The 27,832-nt window shown below is 26.6% G+C and overlaps 4 protein-coding genes and 1 pseudogene across 8 annotated transcripts; 2 read left to right on the top strand and 3 right to left on the bottom strand.

The window, feature by feature from the left end:
* The first annotated feature begins 286 nt into the window (after nt 1-286).
* Nucleotides 287-6,438, top strand: LOC107166115 (alpha1,4-N-acetylgalactosaminyltransferase 1-like). Its single transcript, XM_089218056.1, has 4 exons — nt 287-565; nt 2,916-3,663; nt 3,724-3,934; nt 5,995-6,438. Exons 2-4 carry the CDS (start codon nt 3,086-3,088, stop codon nt 6,262-6,264), a joined length of 1,059 nt encoding a protein of 352 aa, XP_089074182.1. The 5' UTR covers nt 287-565; nt 2,916-3,085; the 3' UTR covers nt 6,265-6,438.
* On the bottom strand, nt 1,289-2,174 carry LOC149061073 (uncharacterized; annotated as a pseudogene).
* Nucleotides 6,439-8,055: 1,617 nt separating the features above from the next.
* Nucleotides 8,056-13,317, bottom strand: LOC107166122 (TIM double twin CX3C motif protein-like). Of its 2 annotated transcripts, none has more exons than XM_015514665.2 (5): nt 13,130-13,317; nt 11,088-11,181; nt 10,167-10,307; nt 9,119-9,202; nt 8,056-8,332 (listed from the first exon to the last, which is right to left on the bottom strand). In XM_015514665.2, exons 2-5 carry the CDS (start codon nt 11,169-11,171, stop codon nt 8,210-8,212), a joined length of 432 nt encoding a protein of 143 aa, XP_015370151.1. In that variant the 5' UTR covers nt 11,172-11,181; nt 13,130-13,317; the 3' UTR covers nt 8,056-8,209. The 2 variants fall into 2 exon arrangements, with proteins under 2 accessions (XP_015370151.1, XP_015370150.1); XM_015514664.2 differs by having other exon boundaries at nt 11,088-11,184; nt 13,130-13,316.
* A 3,032-nt stretch (nt 13,318-16,349) lies between these two features.
* Nucleotides 16,350-18,880, bottom strand: LOC149061072 (uncharacterized). Its single transcript, XM_089216016.1, has 2 exons — nt 18,606-18,880; nt 16,350-17,189 (listed from the first exon to the last, which is right to left on the bottom strand). Exons 1-2 carry the CDS (start codon nt 18,730-18,732, stop codon nt 16,465-16,467), a joined length of 852 nt encoding a protein of 283 aa, XP_089072142.1. The 5' UTR covers nt 18,733-18,880; the 3' UTR covers nt 16,350-16,464.
* Nucleotides 18,881-21,559: 2,679 nt separating this feature from the next.
* LOC107166121 (uncharacterized) lies at nt 21,560-27,347 on the top strand. Of its 4 annotated transcripts, none has more exons than XM_015514663.2 (4): nt 21,560-21,935; nt 23,887-24,594; nt 24,651-24,763; nt 26,770-27,347. In XM_015514663.2, exons 2-4 carry the CDS (start codon nt 23,998-24,000, stop codon nt 26,972-26,974), a joined length of 915 nt encoding a protein of 304 aa, XP_015370149.1. In that variant the 5' UTR covers nt 21,560-21,935; nt 23,887-23,997; the 3' UTR covers nt 26,975-27,347. The 4 variants fall into 4 exon arrangements, with proteins under 4 accessions (XP_015370149.1, XP_015370147.1, XP_089074183.1 ...); XM_015514661.2 differs by lacking the exon at nt 21,560-21,935 and adding an exon at nt 21,962-22,182; XM_089218057.1 differs by lacking the exon at nt 21,560-21,935 and adding an exon at nt 21,962-22,507.
* Nucleotides 27,348-27,832: the final 485 nt, after the last annotated feature.

The raw sequence follows: 27,832 nt of genomic DNA, 5'->3' as shown, positions 1-27,832 counted from the left end.
CAGTATTATCATTTATCATGGTTATCAATAGAAAACTAAAAAAAAAATTATTATGTTATTGGCCTCTGCCCTTTGGTCGTTGAAGGAGCGCTAGTGAACTGTGAAGCTAAAAGGTGGATAAACCATCGGTAAGACGGTAACTCCGCCATTCTACATATTTTGAAGGAAACACCCCGCACACCTTCCTACCATATCGAGTCCAGTCCTCTATATTATTCTAAGACCGCGATTCATACTATCATTCCACACTATTATCAATTATCATATACTATTATCAGTCATTTACGCATGCGCAGTAATAACCAAGGCTCTAGCGTCTTCAGTTCTTCACTTCTTCATTTTGGCTTCAAAGTTCAAAATTTCAAATCTAATACTCAAGTATATACCGAATGGCTAATGGCTATATCCATTGTATATGATCTAAGTAAATCTCATTTTACCAAAAATGAGATACGAGCTGTACTGTTGTTGATGTTGAGTTAACGATATATTTTATTAACTGAAATAATTGATGTCGCATGAAATATTATCACTACAACGCATTTGCCATTTTTACAAAAACCTTGTAAGTATAAAATAAATGTTCAACTCACTTTGTTGTTTTGATATAATGTATGTTTTGTTATATCTCATTATATAGTTATTAAATCTACGGGCGTTAATAGAGATCAGATTCTGTGGTAGCAAAAACTATCTAACGATTTATATAAAATCTGCATTCTGTTTATTTGCTTCTCTCACTGAAATCTGTGATCCTAATACTTGCCATTCAAATACAGCTAATTACATGTACTGTTACAATATTTTTAATATTTTAAAACAAAATTTAAAACATTTAAATTAAATCTGTACATTTTGTATAGAAGTAGCACTGGTTTCTAATGTTTTGTCATACTTATTGCACTCTTATTAAAAATAAAGTTAACAATTACATCTCCTGTATTATTTGTAATTTAAATATATTTATTTGAATCCCGCTTACTATTTTTGGGGGGTAGCAAAGTTCCACTCGATACCTATTAGTGACATCTATCATTAAGCCTTTAATGTGTGTTTTGATTAAATAATTTATTTTATAAGAACTATATTATGTACATTTTGGTACTCGTTCAATATGCTATCTACCGCACATTTGATGGTTTAGTATGCTATCTACCGTTAATATTTTATATTTTTATCTTCTGTCATTTTATGTTGGTGAAGTATGATATCAACACGTATTTAAATATAAATTGTCTTACCTTTATAATGCAGAATTTCTTCTTTGTCATTTTTGTATACTGTTTAGTTATGTATACGTATTTCTGATCGTTTCGAGGAATAATTCAAAGAGGTCTTCATTTGGTTTTTGTAACGAGCGCCACCACTCTTCTTGAAGTTGTGATGGTAATATGTTAGTCGCTCCCAGGGTTTTAATGTTACATTTATTTTTGACGTGTCTCCAAAGAGTTCCTTTAGTTTGGGTCTCAGCACCAGTTATTAGATCAATGAAATTTTCTGAATGATTAACCGTTTTGTGGATAAACCCATGTTCATTTAAAGTAGAATACGCACGCCATTTATCGGAATATATAGTAATATATAGTAGTACCTTGTTCAACTTCATTTAATATAATTGGTAGTAAGGTATTTCGATCACGCTTTTCAACTTTAAAAAAATGCCTTTCTAAAATGGTATCATGCTTACAACCCAAACCAAAAATCCACGACCCTTGAATTCGTTGTCCGTAATTTCGATTATTTATTACTTCGTCTTCATCTGAACTCTCTTCATTTTCATCAGACATTTCCTCGGGTTTGCGATCTCCAAGACGTAATCTTCCACGATTATATTTCCTTTTACCTTGGAACAAGGATTCATCTATTTGCACAACTAGGCCAGGACCTCCCATTTTTTTACATTTTGGAAATTCAGCTACTGCTACGTCTCAACATAAATTATACCAGTCAACTATGGTTGGTCTTAATCTTTTCGTAAACGCCTTTGCTTGTGTTACCTTTATTTGAAATACCCAATACCAAACAAGTTTTACGATATCGCACAAACTTAAACCACTGTTACACTTCCCATTTTTATCCATATACGTAAAAAATTTGTTGTTCTTGCGTATGGAATAAAATGTTTGGCATCCTTTTTTTGTACATCAATTATAAATTGTTTTCAAAATATTACATTCCGAATCATGTTTTCGACTATTTTTCAGAACTTTTATTAACTCACCACCACAAATTGCTTGGTTTTTAATTTTTGTACAAGTTTGGTCGATTGGTAATAAACCGCGTATACTTAAAAAAATTTCGCACATCTCTTCATTTTGAATTATGTGTCGATATAAATAACTCATAGTTGACAAACTCATAATAATAATTATTAAATAAATAATAAAAAAAATAATAATAATAATAAATAAATCACAGTAAAACCACGTATATAATCGATGCGACTCACAAAAACACACTAAATTGGTATAATATAAAGGTATACTTATTACCTACTAACCTACCTAACTTACTAAGGTATAAAATATAAATATAATATGATTTTGGGTTTTAATTAAAGATTAATCTTAAATCGTAATTGCAAAATGATAAAGTATGTATAATATATTAATATACAGCATATGGGCATACGATAGATATCATATTAAACTATAGTAAAATTACAGTAGATAAAATATTTACGGTAGATAGCATATTGAACAAGTACCGTATATTTTAATTAATCTACACATAAATGTGTAAATATAATATTACGATAGTCATCAAGTGGAGATTATAATTTTAAACTGATTTAACTGTTAATAATTGAAAACTGTCTATACAATTGATAATAAAAAAATACCTGTTTAAACTCTAAAAAAGTAATAAAAAAAATATTTCTACCTGTAATAATACAATATTAACTTTTGTTTTAGGTTTGGATTTTCAAATTGCGATTTAAAATGAAGAAAACTGAATCTCTAATATTTCTTTGATTATTTTATACTAAATAGATGTCTAATTTGTATTTTATTTTCTCTGTTAAAATAATTTAAAATAAGAATTAGTTTTATAACAATTAAAAAATATATATAAATAATTTAAAATGATTTGCAGGCCATATTTCAAAAGAAATATAATTTTTCGTATTATATTTTTACTACTTATTTCTTTAGTAATTATGTACAATTTGAATTTTCATGGTGATGTTGACCAATTCTTAAATTTATCACAAAAACATTTAATTTCTTGTTACTTTGAAGAAAAACAAAATAATTCTTTACTTGAATTAAATCCTGCAGAAGTACCAAAAAATAGTATATTTTTTATTGAAACATCGTGTAACCATAAAAACGGAATTAATTTAAATTTAAGACAAGGCTGTGCTATAGAATCTACAGCAAGTTTAAATCCTAATTTAAATATATTTGTTTTATTTGTTGCTCCTAGTTTCATAAGTGATGAATCTGATGTTGTTAATAGACTTAAAATGTTTTCAAATATTAAGTTTAGATATATAAATTTTGTAAAATATTCACATAATACTCCATTACAAGACTTTGTGACCTCAAACACCATATCTACAAGTCAATGGCCAGTTTCTCATGCAAGTGATTTATTGAGATTTTTAACACTATGGAAATTTGGAGGGACTTATTTGGATCTAGATGTAGTTCTAATGAAGTGAATATCTTATTTTATTGTAAGTTTTATAAATGATTTAATTATTTATTTATTATTTAGATCTTTCTCAGGCCTAACAAATTTTGTAAGTATTGAATCAAGCTCAACTATTGCTTCACTTGTATTGAATTTTGATGTTGATACAATTGGAAGAACAGTTTCAAATACTTCGATCAAAGATTTTTCTTCTAATTATCGTGCAAATGACTGGGGGTATAATGGCCCTGGTGTTATAACCAGAACACTTAAAAAAATCTGTGAAACAAATCGAGTGAGTAAATAAAAAAAAAAATCAATATATTCATTAACTAAGATATCTATCTTTATTTGATATTATTATCTATATAGCAATAATAGTGAATTAAGCTTGGAAGGGGAAGGGGGTTGCTACACTTAGCAAGTTTCTAAGAAGGTTCTTAGAAACTATAAAAGTTTACTCAATTGGAAACAAAAGAAAATAACCACCAATTTAAATGACAACATAAAAATAAATATATATGTATACATTACTAATGTATAGTTTATATATATATAACATACATAGCAACTGATAATTGCTGTAGGAATATTATTTGGATTTATAATATATAAAATTATAAATGTTATAATAAAATATATTATTTTATGTTATAGAATTTTTATTTTTCGTTAAGAGGACACTACACCCACATGTGTTGTCTCCGTCTTAGAAATGTACAATGTATTAAAAACTGTTTTGTGTGGATTACTCCATCTGTATTTATTGCAGAATTACCAAAATTCTTCAACGCATAAGGAAGAACTTAATCCGTGTCACAGCATTTTTATTTTTTTGATACCACTAACCAATAATTTTAAATAATTAATTTAAAAATAAAATCTAATTTTCTTAAACTGATATTAAATATTTTATCCAAATAATAAAAACAGTACGACATAGATAATGTTTTTCCCTTGTCTTGTGTAGAAAATTGTAGAAATAAGTAAACAGAGGGATTAAAATTGTCCCACTCAAAACAGTTTTTGCTATGTTGTATGTTTGTAAGACGTAGACAACACGTCATGCAGGTGTTACGTCCTCTTAAAATCATGATGTTAATTTTATATTTTTGTGCATGTTAAAATTTGCACATATGAAGCATTTTTTTGACAATCAATATCCATGATATATTTAAAAAAAAATAAAATAAACATACAGTGGAACCTCTATAAGTCAAATTTTTGATAACTAGAATTTTTTTTCGCACCCAACTGATTCGAGTTATCAAAGTTCCACTGTACTTAGCATATAAATTATTTTATAGTGTTGAGTGTCAATACATTATGTTATGAGCTTAATATGTGACTAGAGATGTGTATTTTACTGGTAACATTTTTTCGGTAAATAGGCAAATTTTCCAATGTAAACATATTGTTTACATGAAAAATGATTTTATTAACTAATAACTAATTTAAATATTCTTACTCCTTTTTTTTTATAAAATGTTTAACAGTAAATAAAAATTTCAACTGATTACACTGTATGTGCAATTATTTATGCAACTTAGGAAAATATATGAGGTTTAGTATTTATCGATGATGGTCTAATTGTCTATTTTTAATTCTATTTTACTTAACATTTTGTAGAAACCGGTTATCTCAATTCCTTATTATAACAATAACATTTATATTTATTACAATGTTGAAAAATTATTCGAAATAAATAAAATTGTGATTCACTTTAAGAGGATGTCAGAGCACTATTTGTTTTCTTTCTGGCCTACGTGCAACATAGACAAAACAAATTTATTCAGAATCAATGTTTTTGTGTTTTTAAATAATTTTAGAGTAAGATCACCCATTCCAAAAAGATAAAGAATATTTTTGAGGGAGTGACATTTTGATATTATATTTTATTGTTATTTGATTTTGTATTCGACTTTCAAAATAAACAATAACATTTGTAAATTTAAACTATGTTTAAATTGTTTTAAGATAAAATTTAGACAAATTGCAATGTCGTTCCCTCAAAAATATTATTCTCTATTTTTTTTTTTTTTTTGCAATGAATTTTATCCTATGATTATTTAAAAACAATTAAAAACATTTTTTATATTATTTTGCATAAATGTGTTTATCTATCATGAGAACCTGGGCCAGAGAGAGAAAACAAATAGTGAGCTGACATCTTATTAAAAAATATTAACAATTTGAAACAAATCAAATACAAGTAAATGGATTTTATTTATTTTAATTTCAACACGAATACTAAAAAAATCTTTATTAATTTGAAATTTCAACTAAATCAATTTACATCCAATAATATTGAATTAAAAATAAAATTTAAATTTAATACTATTCTTTTTTTTTTAGATAACTGATATGAACAAACAAAAGTGTAAAGGATTCATGGTGTTTGGAACAGAAGCATTTTGTCCCATAAGTTGGACTGATTGGAAGATGTATTTTAATACAAACACTAGTCATGAAGTAATGGTTAAACTTAAAGACAGCATTGGTATTCATGTATGGAATTTACATAGTAAGCACACACCTATTAACAAAGGTTCAAAACAGCCATATGGTTTAGTTGCAGAAAAATATTGTCCAACTATTTTTTCTACGGCAAAGTCTGTATTTTAATTAATTTTATAAGTAAACAAAAACGAATCCTGAATATTTGTATTTTAATTAAGACTTAAAGAATTAAAGTTCCCATCAACATAATAACTTTGTTGCTTATTGTAATGCTGTTAAAGCTATTAATATAAATTGAATGTAATCTCTTGATTCAGCAAATAAAAAAAATATATTTTATGTTCTGTTTTACCTTCAACCACTTAAATTGCAACATATATTTTTCCATAACTTTCTAGAAGATTGTAGTTTGGTATTTTAACTATTATATATCTCTATGATTTTTTCCAAGATCCTTAAAACTGGGTGTTCTGGAATAGCTTTATAAAATGTGTTTTTTACTTTTTTTTTTGTGTATGTGTACACAAGAAGTTGCCGAAATAATGCTTCAATTTTCAACTTCCGAAGGTTTTCTGGTTAGAGAATGAATCTAGTTGGTGCATTGAGGACGTCAAATTTAAAATTCTCAGTAATTTTTAAAAGTTCCAGGAAAAACGGGCATTTTTATGCAAACAAGGTTTTTGATAAAATCAATTTCCTATTTTGAAGTAACTCCAAAACAAATCACCATAGAATATAGATACATGCATTTTGTATTCAATGTTTATATTAGCATTTGCTATATTCTTGAATTATTTTAAACTATTTATAGACACTTTAAGTTTTCAAGTTTTTTAGTTGTTTTTTAAATTAATTTTTTAAATTTTTTTATTATCAAAAATATTAAACAAACAGTCACAAGTTTTTTTTTTTAAAATCATTTTAAGTTTGAATTTTGACAAAGTATGTAAATCTCGCTAAAATTTGCAAATTATTTTGAGTTAGAAATGGATAAAAATTCTATTGAAATCTAAGATTTGAAAATTCAGGACAAGATTCTTCATAAGTTTGTCTATTTTTATCAAATAAAGAATGTCTACCAGAAAGTTAAATTACATTTTTATTAGCATTTGAATTTCAAATTTTTACACCATTGTCTTCACTCGAATTCTCTGGTACTGATATTCTCATTTTGTTGTTATTCAAAAACGAATAACAGTAGAAACTTGCGATTTACACCATTTTATCAATTCTTGTACTTGATAATATTTTCAAAATATTTAAACGTTTTTAAGTTACTTATAGACATTTGAAATTTTCTGTTTTCTTAGTTTTTTATTCTATGAATGTCAATAATATTTTATTCCTCAAGTAAAAAAGCTTGAAATTTTAATACAAAGTTCTCCATACGTTTATGTAATAGCAATTGGAAAATATTAGAAGTACAAAGGCATGTTTTTATTTTATTACTGTTTAAAGTTCAAACTTTGACTATATTACAAATATCCTAGTGTGATAAAGTGACAAACTGTCTCCGCTCAGAATAGTTTTTTGTATACTAGCTATATTATTGAATTCAAATTTAATACAATCCATTACAATAACCCACTTGTAATCTACTGTTCAGCTGAGCGATATCTGCATAGTGTATTAACTTTTTAGTGTTCAAATGTATTTTAATGTATTCAATTGGATTTTCTTGAATTTGACTATAAAAATTTTAATTTTGTGTGCAATTCACAAATGAAAAACCGTTAAGTTTTTCTTATAACATCAAGTAAAAGAAGTACACCTTGTTTGTGGTTACTATTGACGTTTGTCATTTTCTGTGATACTTAATTCATTAGAAATTAATGATAGATTCCTTTTTTTGTAAACAAACATCTTAAATTACCATAAATAATGTTATTTTCAACTTTTTACCAATATTCAAATATTTCATGTTGGAAACAAAGAGAATTACTTGATCATTAAATATTCTTTGGTCATTTATAATCCATTTATTTCACTATATTAACTTTAATATGTTAAAAATAACTACATGAGCACAATATGTTGAAATGTGGGCATAATTTGATCTTATATTAAACAAATATATGATTTTTGTAACTTTATATAAATGCTATTAGATTTATTGTAATTTTTTATTGGACAAATTATCAACAATCTTATTGCTCAATTGTGGTAATAACTTAATGTATTTTGCAAAACATTGTGACGTACATCCTTCAGCTTCTTTTATATATTTATTCACCTAAAACAACAAATAGCCTATTAAATATAAAAAGATTAACACTTAATAAGTACATTTAATTGATTAGGTATAAAAGTTTAATATTTTTAATGAAAGTTCAAAATAAATTAAACCTAAAATAATTAATAATAATAAAATATAATTTAATTTAAATTTTCTCATGAGTAGAGTAATCTAACATTGTAGAAAAATGTCTAATTTAACTCTAAAATAAAAGGATTTAAATGCATTTATTCTATTTACTAATAATGAAATTAATTTTTGGTACAGCAGATATTAGATTATGCTTGATAAATGAATGGAATAAGTGAATAAATTATTACTTAATCATTCTATTCTAGAGACAATTATTAATTATTATGATATTGATAATAAATACAAATTAATTTGGAAATTTAAACTATAAATATATCAAAACTGTAAATAATTTGTATTGTTTATAGACAGTAAATTATTTTTTGTTTGATGAAAATGTGGAAAATGTTTCCAAATTCTAATTAATAGGAGATATATACAAACTCAATCTAAACATTTTAAAATATACTTTTATAGAGTATGACTTGAAACATATTGTATTTTTCCTTATTTACATAAAAAATAAAATCATTTTTCGGGGCTGAAGTAACATGAAACAAAATAACATTATGGACATAAATATCTAAGCAAATAGATTAGATTTTTGCTAGATGGTTGGTTAATATATAAAAAAAAAAACATTTAAATTAAACATTTTGAAAAATAAACATAAATTTATTTAATGATTGAAACAATATTTAAATTGCATACCTCATTTTCATTCCGATTTCTCTCGCTGGGCATTTTATCCATAACAGCATCACCGCAATCTTGAACACAACGTTGTATTCTATGCTGAAATCAAAATAAACATAATATACATTATCTTAAAACCTACAAGTATTTAATTTTTTGAATGACAGCATACAGTTTTATTTCAATGCAGAATATTTTTCTTATGTTTTGATAAGCGGTTACCCCGCAAAATGTTGGTCCACTACTACACTCATCTAAACTTAAAATATTTATAGGTAAAACTATTTATATTAAATTCAATTTATTTTTGTATTGAATTACTCAGAAGAATATTCTGAATTCAAAAATGAAATAAAATCTGTATAATTCTAAAAAGAAAAAAATATAATTTTTCAATTAATAAAATTGTTTTGTAATGCCTTGAAACCATGTAAAAAAATATTTTCAAAAACATTAATACATTTTGAATAATTTGTGTTCTACATTAAATGAATCATCCGGTATACCTTGTGCTTAATTTTAAAGGTAACAGGAAATATTTCAGACACATAACTTGGAGTTTGATTAAGGTTTCTTTTACTGTCTACAGGACATATAAATATATCTATTTTTGATTAATTCTAACTTTTAACTATATTTTTTGGTGCATGTAGAGTAAAATAAAAATTTCTTAAATAGTATATATACAAGTACAAATTTATAATGAAACTGAAAAAATGTCTTTGGCGTACCCATGATAAATATTCTTGAGGCCGCTGGCAGCTACAAGGCAGTCAATATGTTAAGACATTTTTATTTTACTGTGCATGTACCAACAAAAATAATTAAAAATAAGAATTTATCTAAAACAGATGTTCTTTAGGCAGTAAAAAAACCTTGAATTAAACTCTTGGTAATGAGTTCAAGATATTTCCTGTTACCTTTAAAATTGAACATACAGTATGATATATAATCGCAGCATTTTTAAATAATAGTTTCAATACAGTATACTAAAATAATATTGGTTGAATAAAATTTAAAATAAATTAATGATTGTGTTCAAATTAAAAAGAAAGAACAATACCTGCCACTTATTAAATTCATTTTGAACATAGTTTCGAGCAGCTGTGACTTCCTTTGAACAATTTTCATTACACACTTCCAATGATTCAATGTTTTTTGAAGGGTCCCTACAACAATCAATAGCACATTGATGCATCTGAATCTGTGGAAATAAATTGTAATAATAATTATTGTATGTGTAAATGGATACAATGTATATATTGTATAAAGCATACAATTTTGGTTTTTAATATTAAAATATGTAACGTAAATTAAAATATTATATGATACTAATACAATTACAATACAATTATAATATTAGTACAAATGATAGTATAATAGAAGAAAATTATAGTATGAAACAATCAAACAACTGAGTAATATAATATAATATGTTTCTATGGAAGAATTATCGTTTTAGTAACCTATAAATTAAATCTGAAAATATTCATGCTAAATGTTTAGTAAAACATGTGTAAAATAAACATAATGGATCGGCTTGTTGGCTGCCAATGCTAAATCAATTTGTAGTAAAATATGATGGTAGATTATGTATAATCATTGAAAACTAGTACTTTTAGTAAATTATATAGTAGTATTTACCAATAGTAAGCAGAGAAAAAATTTCACATACTATATTTAAACATACTATGCTTGAAACAAATGAAAGAGCATTTTCTCACTCTAAATTAACTCAATATAATTAAGTTATGTGCTTTAAAAATCACATATAATGCGGTAATAATAAGGATATTAAGCTAATGCTACAAGCATTGTGATTGTGAAGAGCTCTAAAAAAAAATGTAGTTGGAATTATGGTATTATTCTAGGACAAAAGATACATACCAACTTATTTCAGTAAATAGTATTTAAAATATAAACTCTTAAGAAAATATCATAATGATATTAAATGTGGAAAAAATAAATATTTTAAATTATTTACTTGCAAAGTCCTTAAACATTTTCTATCAATGTCATTTAAAACATCATATACTGCACTCTGCATCCGGCGTTGTTCTTCTTCCATAGTAGAAATACTTCTGAAAAATGAACAATATTACCAATGACTTGTATATATATTTTTCATATTTTAAACATAAACCTTAAATTATAATTTATTTAATTAGGAACAATTTATGTTTTAAAACTATAAATAAAACCTCACCTATTGTTTTTTATTTTAATTAGTTTATACAAATGTCTTAAAATTGTATATTTTTTTCAAGGTAATAATAAGTAACAATATTTCCTAATAATTTGTTAATTTCCACAGCACCACAGCATTATTCTTATATAATATATACATTTATCTAAATATTATGTTATTTTATTTTATAATTTAAGCCATGGTATGAGCGTCAGAGGCAGTTTGGTTGATTATGTGAAATATCAGTGCCATGCTCCAATCAAACTTTTAAGGTGGTGTCTTAAGTGGATTCTGTATATTGGTATTATTGAAATACAAAAATAATAATAAATTATTAAATTATATAGTATTCAAATCATAATATTGGCTATTCATAATTAGTTAAACACATTTATATCAAGTATCACATGACCATATTTTTTTTCTTCAAAGCGGGACACCTGTACATTTTAATAAGAAAACCATATACATTTTGCGTAAAATGACAAATTTTTTTATTGAAAGTAAAAACATTAATAATTGTTTCTATAATAAATGACAACAGAAAAGCGCAGATAATATATTAATCATAATAGACTCCCAACAATATATGGACTATTAGTTTTAGTGTTTTACAGTATATGCAAAATTTGTAGGTATACATATACTGTAAACTGTATAGGTACAGTATAAATGTATGATTGTAATATGTGATCAATAAATATACAACACAAGTCGACTTTTCTGAAAGCGGAACATTTTTAGGTTCTTTGGGGACAGCGGGACACTTATCTCGAAAACAGGACCGTCTCGCCCAAAGCCAAACCTAACCATACGGTCATGTTAACCAGGTAATCAGTTAAGTAAGTATTATACATAATGATAGACTTTAAATTGCACATTTTATAATATACATATAAATTTGAAATTCTTGTTACAGTAGTTATTTTAAAATTTGGATAATTATAGAAATTTTATCATGTATATCATGTATATCATCATAATATTTTGAATATTCATATAGGTAGATATAAATTTCTCAGGAAACCTGAGAAGTGGATTCTATGTAATGTGATGTATTGGGACTTGATCCATTTTCCAATATCAAGTGATAGGTGGTTGCCTATTTATAGCAAATTAAGTAAAAATAAATATTTCAATTTTGAAATGAGGGGTATTTAATGTATATGCAATAGGTGCCTACTGTGAAAAAAAACTACTGCTAAATAACATAACATTGATAAATGCTGCATACTAAATAAAATAACTGCTTGTATGTGGAATTACAATACAATGTAATAGCACATTATCTAACCTGGTTAGAGTGAATTTAATTTTAAAAAAAACGTGAGTAAAATTCAAGATTATCACGGTAATCAGATTTTATAAGAATTTACTATACAGCATAATGAACTTTCTCTGTTCTGCTGTGTTCAAACATATTTTTAAGGTTTCTTATAGGGAGTTTTTGCTCCTGATTGGTGATAAATGCTCAATTTCAGTAAAGACCTTAATTATTAAGACTTAAACAGTCTTATCAATAGGTACCACAGTTGGCAGTAGCAATCCAATACAGCAGTGTAGGGCATACACAATAGTCAAGCCACCTCTGATCGATTGGCATTTCAGTTATTTTTTATAAATAAAATTTTATAAATATAATCATACAAAATACAGCACTTAAAGCTCTAAAATCTAAATGAACAATTGAAATATTTGATTGTTTATTCAAAAAAACAGAGTGTACTATAGTAGATTGTTATGTAGTTAGTTGAAACAATATAATTTTGAGGTTCCTAAACAGCTACACCATAAACACCATAAATCGAATAGGTACAAAATGAACGGTTGTAACTTACGTGGATGGTTAAATAAAACAATCACGGAAAGCCCTCCACAGCACAGGTATCGAAAAGAAAATCTAGTCAAGAAGAACAAACATAAATTATATTAAGCACGGTTCAATGTTCACATCAGCCGGTAAAAAACGTGACAGCCGATAGGGTTCCACGGACCTTATATCAAATATCAATAATTGTGTCGGCTTCAACACGTCGTTTCACTTGCCACTATCATTCGACCGTTATCATTTTATCGCCAGTTAATTTTTCCCACATTTCTCTGAATTTTGAAATGGGTAATTGTAATTTCCACCGATTGAACATTTGTACCCTTTTTGATGTACTTAAATTTTTCCTTACAAATGTTACCTCCCGACTGATGTCGATCAGCGGTTGACTTGGAAATAAATTAGTAGAGGTACTCTAGGTCTCTGCTAGCTACTCTAGCTACTTTTAAAATGTAACGTACCTTATTTTAATAAAACTTACATAACTATGGCGGTGGGGGGTCGCCCCACACCGCCCTTTATGGTCCCTTTTAAGAAGCATAATAAATTATTAAGGAGCACGTATCAATGAATCATAACATATAAATCATAATTTATTAGGTGTAACTGTGTAACTTTAAATTAATTAATTTAATTATATAAATATATTTAATTTAAATTTATAACTTTTGTTCACTTCATATTAGAATTAGATATCAAATATTAATACAATAAAATTACAATTCACATTTTCAAATACAATTTTGTATTTAATTTTAATTAATAGGCAAGTTAAAAGTTTACATAACAATCCGTCCCATGCGTTCCCCTTTAAAAAAGAAGTAGGGGTACGCTAGCGTATCCAAAAAATTATTTTAGGTACTCAGTCCCCCCCCACATCACCCCCAAGACAACCATTGATGTCGATTCATACATCAACGTAGGAATGAAAATACTGATGTATAAGTGTACAAATACTTTATTTTACGTTTAAACTTGATACAAAAGTACAATGTTGAATGTACATAGTAAGCTATAAGGTGTTGGTGAGCGGTGTTACGACCTGACTCTGAATTAAAAGACAATGAGTGGTGTTACGACCTCTGAGCGTCTTGAATATCCCTAACCGTCTAGCTCACATGTAAGAGCTGTTTGGCTCACATTTAAAAAAACCCGTCTTGTCGTCCACATATGATTTGGTCCTTTTAGGAGTAGCGGTGAACTGGTGACTTTCCAGTTACATGTTAACATTTGGTTTTGTGATTCAACTTAATATGCTGACCGTTTCGTATCCTTTCACGCGGGTCTACAGTCATTTCTGAGAAGAGACGTGTAAAAACACTTTTGTAATTTAATCAATTGTACACCTTATTCAAAACGTTCCTATTGTTGACCTCCTTTTGATATTAGTGGCTTATTAGTTTTAGTCATAATTAATACTTATTTTATATCACAATTGAGTGATATCTCGTACATATTGTATAGGTACCTACGTAACAATATTCATTTGAGACATATTATTATATTTAAATTCATTTTAAGCTTGTAATTATATTTCATATTAATTTGTAACACATTATCATAGGCGCAAATAGGGGGGATAGGGGCTTAGCTCCCCTAAGAATTGCTATAGCCCCTCAAAAACAAATGATTTTACTATATGATACACATTATTTAATTTAAAAGCATCATAAGAGTATCCTGATCTGAGCTACAGCTTCAGCCCCCCCCCCCCAGATTTCAAACACTATTTGTGTCTATGCACATTATTATAATATAATATTTATATTCATTTATATTGCATTTGTATGCTATAGTCATTGCTAATCAAGCTCATAAATTTAAATAGTTTATTTTAATATTATATCAATTTATTTCAAATCGTGAGAGCACATTCATTATTGTTTTTAAAATACTGAACGCTAGTTTAATAAAATATGTACCTAAATTTTAATCGTTCTCCAATGTTGTGAGAACAAAAAACCGAATAGGTACATAATATTGATAAAAGGTTCGAACTTTCGAAGAACTAATTACAAAAACTACGGAAAACAATGACTATTAAGATTAAATACCTATATTTGATTACTTTGTACCAGCCTCCGAAAGTACCTGCTATAAATACCTACCTGCCGACTACCAAGTACCAATATAAATATAATTAAAAATGTGTTGAATTGAACTGTTTGGTATTAGACCAAAAGACATATATATGCCCATAGGACATATCTACGGTATGATTGACACTCCATTACTCCAACACATGACTCTATGGCGTTTCAATCACGTTTAAAACCAATATAGGTACCTAAATTTTTAATAAAATGTTTGTGAAACACAAAATATGGCTCAATAACGCCGTGTCCTACGTAAATACGGCAAATCCGATAATCGCAATACGATGCGACCGATCCGATACGATTTCGTCATTCGATATTGCGGCGATCGGACACGTGGCAAACGTGAGATCGCATTAACGGACAATAGTCGTGCGACGGTTTTGTAGGTAGAAGGAACATTGTACATGCTAATATTCGTTTAAAAACATTAATCATGCCTTTAACCACACTACAAAACAAAATGCTTCTGACTGAAAATTCGGTACTTAAGTATTTATTATATAAAAGGTAAGTTATAAATTTAATTAAATAATGGTAAATTATTAATAATTATAAGTGAATTTATAAATATGTAGGTACAAAAAAATTAAAAAATCGTATCTTACCAGAGCTATCATTTTAAAAGACCGAATGATTTTTGGTGAGTTTTACCATTTATATAACCAAGTACGTTGTGATGACGCCTTATTTCGATCGTATACAAGGATGTCAGTTGCAACATTTGACTATATAGTTGAAATAATACGACCAGAATTTGATCTAAAGTCAACAAATTTTCAAGATCCCATACCAGTTGAAGAAAGATTGGTTGTAACAATTAGGTAAGCATTTTTAATCAATGAAATTAATTTATTATATTGGTAGTAATTTATACAAACACACATAAACACAAATATATATTTATGTACCTAATAAACAAACATCTTTCAACAAAATAAAAAACCTTTCTTTTAAATAACTAATTAAAAACATTATTTTTTAATGTAAATAAGTTTTTAAATCTTTAAAATGTATTATGTTTCTACTTGTATTACAATATTGTTAAATACATTTTTTTTTAAAGCAGACACCCTTAACTTACTGCAAAATAAGTAGTAAAAAAAATGAATAAATATTTTTCAACAACAAAATAAAAAACCTTTCTTTTAAATAACTAATTTAAAACAATATTTTAAATGTAAGTACATTTTTAAATCTTTAAAGTGTATTTTGCACCTACTTGTATACAGTAAGTTGTTTAATAAACTTAGGGCAAGTAAGATAATGCGACATTTAATGATGATTCTTGATTTTGCGACAACTCATTTATTAAAATATTTTGGAATTGATTTCTCACTCGAAGCTTTTGGATGGAATCCATTTTTTTGAAATATGGTAAAAGAGATTGGAAAAAAAGCATATCTTCATCAATTTCTGGAGCAGTTACATTGGTAGACTGTTGCAACAATGCGACTTTTTGACTTTCAATTTTTAATAAATTTTCCAAATACTTATCATCGTCTACTTTTGGTTTCTTTCTTTTTCGAGATAGTAAATGCTCTGAATCACTAGACTGGTTTGTTACTGGTGTTGATGGTGTACTTGTTTCATGTGTGTGTATAAATTGAGTACTTTGACTAATCTCTGTTTCAATTTCTGGTGTTGATACATAATTATTTACAATATCTATCGTATAAGGATTTGATACTCCCGTATCTGTAATATAAGAGTCATCATTATTTATCTGATCAATAATATGATTATCTTCATAATTTTCTGCGTTTTCTGTATCTTCCTCATCCGTAATATTTCCATCAGAAACCCTTGGAGTTGTGGTATCTTTTAAAAAAAGCAACAAATTATAATAAGACCATTTCCCAGTATATATTTCAGCTCCTTCTTGTGGATCTCCTGAGCGGCATTTCTTAACTTTTTTTTTCTCTCTTAAGAAAGTGTCTCGTAAATTTCTCCACTTTTTTTTTGCCTCTTCCTCTATAAAAATAAATTAACTAAAATATAACAATAGCTCTAACTTCAAATGTTATATATGTATAACAAAAAATTGCTCAAAGAACAATTAATTGGGAACCTAATTTACTACATGTTCGTGTATTTTTAACGAAATAAAATATTTTCGATTTTGTGTGAAGAAAATCAAAAACAAATTTCAAATATCAAATTGTCTATTTTTTTTATTAAAATTGTTTATTATTTGTAGGTACTTGGCGACTGGACTAGCATTTAGACAACTAGCAATGGCATTTAGAATATCTAAGACTGCAGTGTCTAATATAGTGATCGAGGTGTGTATAGCTTTATGGAATTCATTAAAAAACAAGCATATGTCTACTCCTACAGTAGATGATTTTAAAAATATTGCAAACGAATTTTATAAGAAATGGAATTTTCCAAATTGTGTTGGAAGTTTAGACGGAAAACATATCCGTATGAAATGTCCGAAAAACTCCGGGAGCATGTTTTTCAACTATAAACAATACTACTCTATTGTTTTAATGGCAGTAGCTGATGCCAACTATAGATTTGTTATGATAGATGTTGGTTCGTATGGTAAAGATAGCGACGGCAGCGTCCTGTGTAATACACAGTTTTATCAACGTCTGGAAAATGGTACATTAAAACTGCCAAAACTGAGTAACTTGCCTAATTCAAATCTTAAAGCACCGTATGTATTTGTTGGTGACGAAGCTTTCCCGTTACGCAATTATATAATGAGACCCTTCCCTAGACAACAATTAGCATCAGCTAATGATAAAAAACATTATAACTATCGTCTTTCTAGGACAAGAATGACTATTGAGTGCGCTTTTGGCATTGCGTCTTCTAAATTTAGAATACTTCAAAAATCAATTGAAACTAAAGTTGAGAATGCAGATCATATTGTGAAAGCTATATGTATATTACACAATGTAATAATTGATAGAGAGAACGAATCTTCGCGTCAATGTAGCATCATATCGGAAAATTTTAACATTGCAAATGTACAAGAAAGTAATAAAATAATGAGACTCCGTGCCAACAGATCTAACAATCGTGCTTCCCGAACTGCTATTGATATTAGAAATATATTTGTAGAGTGTTTTAAAACTAATAATATTACTGAAACAAATATGTAAGTAAAATATATTATGTACCTAATTAATATTGTAGTAATTTTAAGTAAGTTTTTACTATATACCTACGTATATTATAATAATGTATACTTAAATAGGTAGAGGTAACTAAAATCAGTTTCATTTCTTTATGTTTCTAACGTAAAATTTTGAAACTGGTATTCAGTACTATTGTTTAGTTTAATCTCATTTTAATTATTTGGTATAAAATTAAAAATACAGTGTAAAATGGATACTGATTATTAAACCTATTATTATTATATTATAAACTACTTACTATCCATTTTTGTATTTTTTGCAACTTCGTCCCATTCTCTGTCGGAAATTAATCTATCCCTATACTTTTTGTTCCACTTATTCCACAACACATTTCTCTTTTGTATTTCCGATATTAATAATTCCATAATTAAATAAAATAATATAGGTAAGTAAAATAAGGTAATAAAAAAATAATGTAATAATACAATAATATTACATTATAATATACGTAATAACTAATAAGTAAACACCCAGCGTGAAAATCGCATACGAATATGCGATCAAAAACAAACTATTTTGTTTTTCAACGCACACGACTAAACGCATCCGATAAAACCGATCGTATCGGTCGTGTCGCATTGGTCACGTCGGACACTCCCGTTCGTTTCCGAAGATTTGTTTATTTTTAGAAATCGTATCGGTCGCATCGTATTGCGATTATCGCATTATCGTATTTACGTAGGACACAGCGTAACAATTTCCATGATCCGATAAAAACTACCATTGGTTAAAATTATTGTGAGAACGCCATACCCGCATGTGGTGAACATAGGCGTAAATTGGGGGGGGGCTTGGTGGCTTAGCCCCCTTAAAAATAGTATAGCCCCCTCATTTTAAATCTTCAAATTTCAGTTTTTTGTTAGAAAAAATAATTCAATTTATTACGTAATTCCTAAGCTGGAAAGCACCGATAGGTATAAGATTATATTATGATTTATGAACGTTAAAGTAATAAGTAATAGATTTTGTATTGTAATAAAATTAGAAATGATTGAGTTAGATCAATATTTATTATTTTATAATTTATAACGACAACAATAACAGGTTATGTAATAATATGTTTACGCGAAGTTGGAAGTATCTTAGATTCTTAGGCCTTAGTGTCTATTAATAACGCTTATCATATCACAATCGTTTATATTTATGTAAAAACCCAATACAAATCACAAGCTGCTACGATTACGAGTTTACGATAACTGCAGAAATCATTATTTTGTATGCTACGACGGTAAACACTAAACAGTGAATTCGGCCATGCGCCGAATAAAAACATGGTTACGAACGTCTATGTTACAAGATTGTATATAGAAAAAACCGATACCAAAAATATTAATAAAGACATCATTCTTAAGCAATTCGCAGAGAAACATAAATATATTATGTTAAAGTAATATTAAGATGATGTTAATTGTTATTACTAATTAATATTTGAATTAAATTATGTATGGTTTTATTTAATAAATAATTTTGAAGTATTTATATACATGTTTTTAAATTGTAAAATTTAGATGTAGATGGTGAGGGGAGGACAAAGCTAACATAGTAGGCTTGTTATAAATTTCTAATGTTATAAATTATAATCTTAGCGTTAGCCTCCCCTTCTAGCAAGCCAAATTTACGCCTATGGTGGTGAAGGCACTGTTGTCTCCGTATTACAAGTACGTAACAGCTAACAGCAAATTTAGCACAACACGTTTAGCACAGTTAGTTTAAAATTTAAAGTGAATTGACCTCTTATTAAATTTTTTTTATTTTTTTTTTTTATTTATAAAGTTTTCCTGACAATTGGTCATCTAAACTAAAGGCTAAAAGAATATAATATTTTGACGTTTTGAAAAAGGTTAACGTAAAATATTTACAGAATAGTAATAATTGATAATATAGAAATCAAACAACGTTTGATAAACTTAGAACTAATTATATTATTATATACAGAATAGGTATGTACAATTAAGATTTATTAAGAATTAATAAATGATAGAATAATCAAAACAATAGACAAATAATTAGCGTAGAAGGTCATGTGGACGTCTAATTAAATTTAAAGATAAGAACATTATCTGTGTTTATAGTTTTATACATTGGGCTTTTTACGATAATTCAATTTTTTAACAAATTTTGCGTATATAATAAAGCATATATTATCATAAAACACTTATACAAACTAAACTATCGTACAAACCCAACATAATATGAACAATGAACATAGAACATAGATAATGTTCAAATCATAGTTAAAAATCGCTTCTTTCTTAACTTACAATTTCAATTCTTTTTAAAACGCAAAATTGCAAATTTCAATATAATTTTTATTGATATGTGGAGTGTAAGGATGACCACATATTTAGAAGTATAGAAAAGCAAACACATTTAAATCCGCAGTAACTATAATATGATATATGTGTATTGTAAAAGCACTAAAAGCCGTACACGCCACATTCGGCGAACGGTTACAGACAAAATAATAATGACTGATTTACACAATTATTTGCATTTGATATTTTAGTCAGTCGCTATCATTACATATTAGTCTAATGTCTATGATATAAAAATTATTTATATTAGATCACTAAGATCACTTATTCTTTTAAAAAAATAAAAAATATCATTATTTTTATTGCATTTAAATTCGTTACAATTTTGTTATATTTTATCTTCGTAATGATTCGTTTTTGGCATACCTTATACCTATTTATAATTTTATTTTATTTTTCGAATACAATTTAATGATTTAAAATACCAGAAGCTAAACGTTTTATTGGTAGGTAAATAAGTGTATAAAACACTGCAGTCTCTCTAATATAGAGACTCTCTATTATTTATAAAAATTCGTACTGAACGCTTAATTTTACTGCTTTAAACGAAAAATTGTACGCACTACTATCCTAGAAAAAGCAACGTATTATACATATATCAATGTAAGTATATTAATTTAATAATGCAATCAAATAAAACAACAAAATTCAAGAAATACTCATATTAATATATTAATTTCTAGTAGCTAGCATGTTACGTAATTTTTGTCAGTGGACCGTAGTGCACACACGTTCAAATCGTCGTGCACAATGCACATTCGCGGTGCACATAAGAATAGGGCCTGATGAAGCACTGGCACTCCTGTGGGCCAAATGTCCTATCTTATTGATAGACGGGGACCGAACGTGCGTGGACTAGTTTCTTTTTTTTTTTTTTACGGTGACGAAACGTTCGCGATTCGTTGTAACCGTATCGCGTCAGAATGTTTTCACGAAAATTTGGGAGCAGTAAGAATATTGTGAAAACACAGAGGAGCCGCCGCCGCGGGATGTAGATAAGTTTAAAATTTCAAATACCTCCGTCATGGAGTTATTTTACGGTTAGGTTAGGTTGTAATAAAAACGATCGCATGCATTCAATGTTCGTGTGTTGTCACAAAATAGGAGTGTTATCATCACATCGTGATTTTTCGGTTTACTCGTTTTGACTTCAGAAAGACTGTAGCAGCTGCTGCATCTGCTGCCTCATAGATTTTCGACCTTTGGATTGTTGATAACAATGAGAGAAGGAACCATGTTATCTATTCGACGCAGTAAATATTAGAAATTCTGTTCTTATTTTCCCTTCTCGTTAATTATACTGTATTATCAATTATCATTTATCATTATAGAATTCAATATTTCTGCTGTTTGTGTCTGATGTTTACTCTTTATTTTTATTTTGTACTGTTAACTGAATTGCCTTAACAGCGATTTAATTACTGAAATAGAATAGTATATTTATTAACTTTTATAATGAATGTACAGTTATAGTTTTTTTTGGTTGATGAATTTAACCAGGTAAGGTCAATTTGGAAAAGGCTATTTTTTTATCTCATACCTTCTTCTTTTCTTTTTGAATCAACATAAAATAAATATCAAATAGGTTTTAAGCGCTGTTAGAGCTCATCTTAAATTTTTAGTTTCTCAAAATTATTAATTATAAGCAACTTTCAGAAATAATATATCACAAGATATTTAAAAATGTTCCATTAATTTATCTTCATAGATACGTTTTTTCTTACAATTACATTGATTGTAAACAAAAAATTTAGTTTAACTCTATTTACCTACTTCTGTATACATGCATCAAGAGTAATGTCGATTTGGAATAAAATGAGCCAATGTGTGTGAAACAAAGTATAGTTTAACTCTAAAATTTTTTAAGAAGTAACCATAATTATAAATTATTATATTAGTTTAATTTCCTTATAATGATTGCTAAGTAGGATAACAATTTCGAATGAATCGGTTGAATCTTGTCAAGTAATAACATCAATAATAGCAATAATATTTATATTATTTTTGTTTAGAAACAGTTTTCAACATAATATTAATGGTAACATATAGAACTAAAACAATATATAAGGATTTATAATAATACTTAGTAAACAATTATTTCGTTTCCGTTAGTTCCCTCTACATAGTTTTGTCTTTATAAATATTAGGTAAATATATAATATTTATTTAGTTTTATACTATTTTTAATTAACCATGCTTAATGTTTGTATTTATTTGGCTTAAGCTGTAGTAGTTACAAAAAACAAATATTAAACATTTATTGTAAGTAACATATTAAAAACACTATTATTATTCATTATTATTCGATATATTGTCTTATTGTCTTTAATTTAACTAACTACAGTAGAATCCACTTATAACAAACTTCAAGGGACTTAAAGAATGTGAATGTTATAACTGAATGACAAAAACATTTGCATGTGGCTTTGTGGGATATAATCAATCAAGTACATGGCTGAGAATCGTAATAAGTGAATTCTACTGTATATTTTTGAAGTAAAATTTTTAGTGGTATTTTATATTAATGTAGAAAGATAATCCTTTTTTTTTGTGTTAATTAAACTTATATCTAAAGCTGCTCATTTACATTTAATGTTGTATAATATGTACACATCTAAATGCTATACTTATTTAACATTTAGCTGTTATAAATTTATAATATTTTATCCATTTTATTAATTTTATAAGTGTTTATATGCATGTGTTTTTTTATATGTTATTTATCTTTTGTTTTTAACCTTTGTTTTAACTATTTTACTACCATAGTCAATTAGGTGTATGCAACTATACTCCGAGTAATTTGTATGTATTTTAAAAAAGTTTCTCTAATATCAGAAACTGCAAAACAAATAATGAACATTAACTAACTCAAATACTTAGTTCTTTTATATTGCTTGATAATTTGGACTATTTTGATAGGTATTTTTAGAAAAGGTATTATATTCATACTATTTATAAATTATGTACAGTAAGCTCTCGATTATTCGTGGTTTTCTGGAGAACTATTTACAGCAACAAAAAATAGATATATTTTTTTTAATATTATAATAATAGTTTTTTTTTCAATTTGTGTTTTCTGGATTAACCATAAAATTTGCTTATTTGTGGTTACTTAACAGCTTATTCTGCGGATAATTAAAAGATTACTGTATATTTTTAATTCCCAACTAAAATAATAAAATATTTTGTAATATTATGTTTCAGAAGAGTTAAAACTGGACACCTATATTATTTCTGAAACCCGACGTTTATAGTATTATGTAAATAAATTTGAATTAAAAATATTTTATACTTGAAATTTTTTTTGACCACATCATGGCTACTGTTGAAGAAATTGATGAAGCTGAACAACTTAGATTCTTAGCATTAAAATCAATGGTGAGAAGGTCCAGCAAGAAAAAAAATAATCCTAACACTGATATTGATGATCAGGATATAATGTTACTAAGAGCAGCTGCGTTAAAGACAATTAATAATAAAAGTTCTATCAGTAATAAAGACGAAAATTCTGTAAAAAATAACTTAATAAATGAAAAAAAAAGAAGTAGAAGTAGCCATGTGTCTCCATTAGCTAGTAAAAAAAGTATTAAACTGACTGATAAGAAAAATAATAATTTGGTTACCGATTTCACTAGCAATACTAGTATAGGAAATACCACAAGACTTTCGAAATATGATCCTCAACAAGAATATACAAGTAAGCATAAACTTGAATCTATTGAATCCCAAAGTAAGCCTGAAGTTATCAATAAAGATGACGTAAAAAAAGTTATAAGAAACGGTAGTATTCAGCTTTCAAATTTGGATTCAGAAAAGTTTAATGAAACCATGGTATTACACATAACATTTAGTTCATCAGAAAGTGATGATTCATCAAATGAATGTGATGTAACAAATGTTACAAATGAGAAGGTACGTTAAATATTAATTATGCTAAGAATATATTAATTTTTCTAAATATTTTTAAGGTATTAACGCAGAAGAAAAATATCAACAAAGATGCATTAAAATCATCAGTTCCAGTAGATGTTGTAGATAACCATGTTGAGGCTATTGATGCTAAATCATTAGAAGACAATAAGTATGAATTGTAAATTTTACTCTAAATATAGTTATAATAATGTTTATATTATTAACTCTGTTACACAATTTTCATCTTAAAGTGTTAAACTATGTTATTGCTAGTTGAAGATAAATGACATTGCTACAAGTTTATTGATTTAAGCTACCATTTTAACATAGTTATCATGTAAATGTATTATTAAAGCTTAAAATTTTCATTAAGTAAATGCTTCCTTTTTTATTTTTATTATTTTTATATCTGAATCTTAGTAATCTAGAATAAGAATTATTTTGTTCATCTAGCGTTTGTTTTATTTATGAGGTAGAAAATAGTTGACCAATCTTATTATTTGTATTTTTGAAAGCATTTAATATTATTTTATTTTTTATTGTTTGATTAACTTCAATTGAAATTGTTTTGGATTTGCTTTATTTTAGAAATATACAATACCTTTGATAATGATTAATGATATACACATATTTTAGTTATTCTAAGAAAATAATGCCAGTTTTATAACATTTAATTTTATATTTATTCACTACGCATGCACCCTTTGTTTAATGATTCAAATTTTTTTTTTGTCATTGGTTTTAGTTTAAATGTTTAAAAAATGTGTTGTTTTATTTAGCAATAGCACAATATTCATATTGACCATAATCATAACAATTTGACAGTTTATGATAAAAGTTGATATTATCAAAAATATTTAGTTGTTTATAGAATGGCAAATGTAATGGTCTTAAATAGTTCCTGGTACAACAATAGGTTATTTTTACCGATTTTTAGGGTGTTTATTATTATTGTTTTACAACAAATTATTTATTGTTTCAAAGTTAGTATTATTTGTTTTATTACTTTAAAGCAATTAACCAAAATATTTATATTCTTGTTATTTTTTGAGATTGTAAATACAATTGTAATGATAAACCATTATTATATGTTTTCTTGAAGAATCTACGATTTTGAAGTGCCACATACTAAAGATTTAATATTTATCCCTTCTGTTAAAATAAAAAAATTAATATTTAATAACGAACAACAATTATAGTTCAATGTAATTAAACAAGAATAATTACAGTTTTTATGTAAGAAAATGCATATTAAGATATACAAAATTTGCAATGAAAATTAAAGGTAAAAGGGGTTGTTTATGAAAACATTTTAGACAAAATGAAGGAATACAACTTGACATAGGTATTTTGTTTATAAAAGTTAGTTTTATTGATTCTAGTTCTGTTTTAATTCAGTCAATGTGAAATAGCATTGTTTGCTAAAATTAATTTATATTATAATGAATATGTTTGAATACAAATTAATATCATAAAACAGTAGTGACTAGGGCAGGGCCGGATTGGTCTGCCGAGTTACCAATTAAGATTCAACAAGCCACGACAAATTGGGCCAAATAAGTCATGAGGCTACTGACTGGAAATATATGTTGAGTTTAAAGTTGAAAAATAAATCTCAATATTGGACTTGCGCAGACCATAGTGTATAGTTGTAGGTGTTGTTAATTTTAATTTTTGTAAGTAAGCAGATAAAGCATAAAAAACTCGGTTGGCCAAATTTGTCCAAGCCGACCCTGGAATAGGGTTCCTAACCTTCCTAATCAAGTTAGTTATTTTTTTATTTACTTATTTAATTGTTAGTTTGCCACACATGCATTATTTATACAAATATATATTTTAACGACGATAAAATTAAATAGTATAATGGCTATTTAATGATACAAATACTCTTTAGCTAGCTGACCATAAGTATACAGTTTGCCACTTTTTATTAGTTTCAATGATTAATATACTTAAAATGTATTATAAGGCAAATTGAAAACAATGATACACGCTACATCTAATAATATTTCAGATCATTGCCATTGTACCATATTATTTTAATATATTAAATAAGTAAATCATATACATATTAATAGGCTCAAGGACTGCACCAATTTTACAATACTGAATATTTAGCAATATTTTGTATTATATCGGATAACAATAAAATTGTTTAAATAAACTGTTTTTCAGATCAAAAGTGAATAATTGTATGCAACAAATATGCATTCTCATGAGACATTGTGAATCAGAAATTGAAAAACGTAATCAACAAGTAGAAATATTATTGCAAGCATATGAAAAATATCAAAACTATAGTGAGTCATTGCGGTCCATACTTCGGGCAATGAAAACAGTTCGTGACGAATTGTCCTTATATAGTTCTGATAACCATTAGTATAATTGAAGCCTAAGTTTAAATTCATAATAACTAAAAAAATATTATATGGTTACATTTGTATTTGTTTTTATTTAGTATTTTAAATTGTACTACTCGTTTTTATCCAACTACATGCAAATTAAGTATGGCTGTGTATTGTGATTAACAAAATCATAACTGTCATTGTAAATAGCTATTTTGAATATAATAAATTATGTATAGATTCCAAGTTACAAATTATATTTTCATTAACATAAGTGTATCTTATGGAGGTTAGGATTTTGAATATTTAAAATGTTGTATATAATATGTTAAATAAATATTGAGTATTAATCTGTAAAATAATGATGGCCATTGTCTGTAAATAAATAACATTAGTTAAATTATTTAACACCTTATGTTTTTTTTTTTAACTCATCAAAAGGTCAACTGTAATATTTAACAATGTACAATGTATACAAATACCAAATCACCTATTTTTTAAATCATAAAATTACCTAAACCTTTTGTATTCTAACAACAAAGGAAAACTTCATGCTAGTTGGGATACTTTTGATAATATTAATCATTAGAGACCAGATAATTATGTTTCAATAATTAATCTATAAATAAGATATTTTATTATGCAATAGACATAAAGAGATATTCTATTAATATTCTTTGACTTAAAATATAAAATTTTACATAAAAAAATATTATTTATACTATGATTAAATTGTTAAAAATTTAGTTAATCTACCTTCAACAAATATATTTTATTTTGTTTAAAAATATGCATTTTTATGCAAGATAAAATATTATATGTACAATCGTTGATAAATGAAATTACTAGAAACCCTTTACAAATGATACTGTCTAATCTTAGTTACATCATAA

The sequence above is a fragment of the Diuraphis noxia genome, unplaced genomic scaffold, assembly GCF_037042655.1.
Source record: "Diuraphis noxia isolate RWA-SAM2 unplaced genomic scaffold, SU_Dnox_SAM2 contig0001, whole genome shotgun sequence".
Classification (NCBI taxonomy): Eukaryota; Metazoa; Arthropoda; class Insecta; order Hemiptera; family Aphididae; genus Diuraphis; species Diuraphis noxia.
The sequence above is the reverse complement of the archived record's forward strand: the minus strand, read 5'-3'. Positions and strand labels throughout refer to the sequence as shown.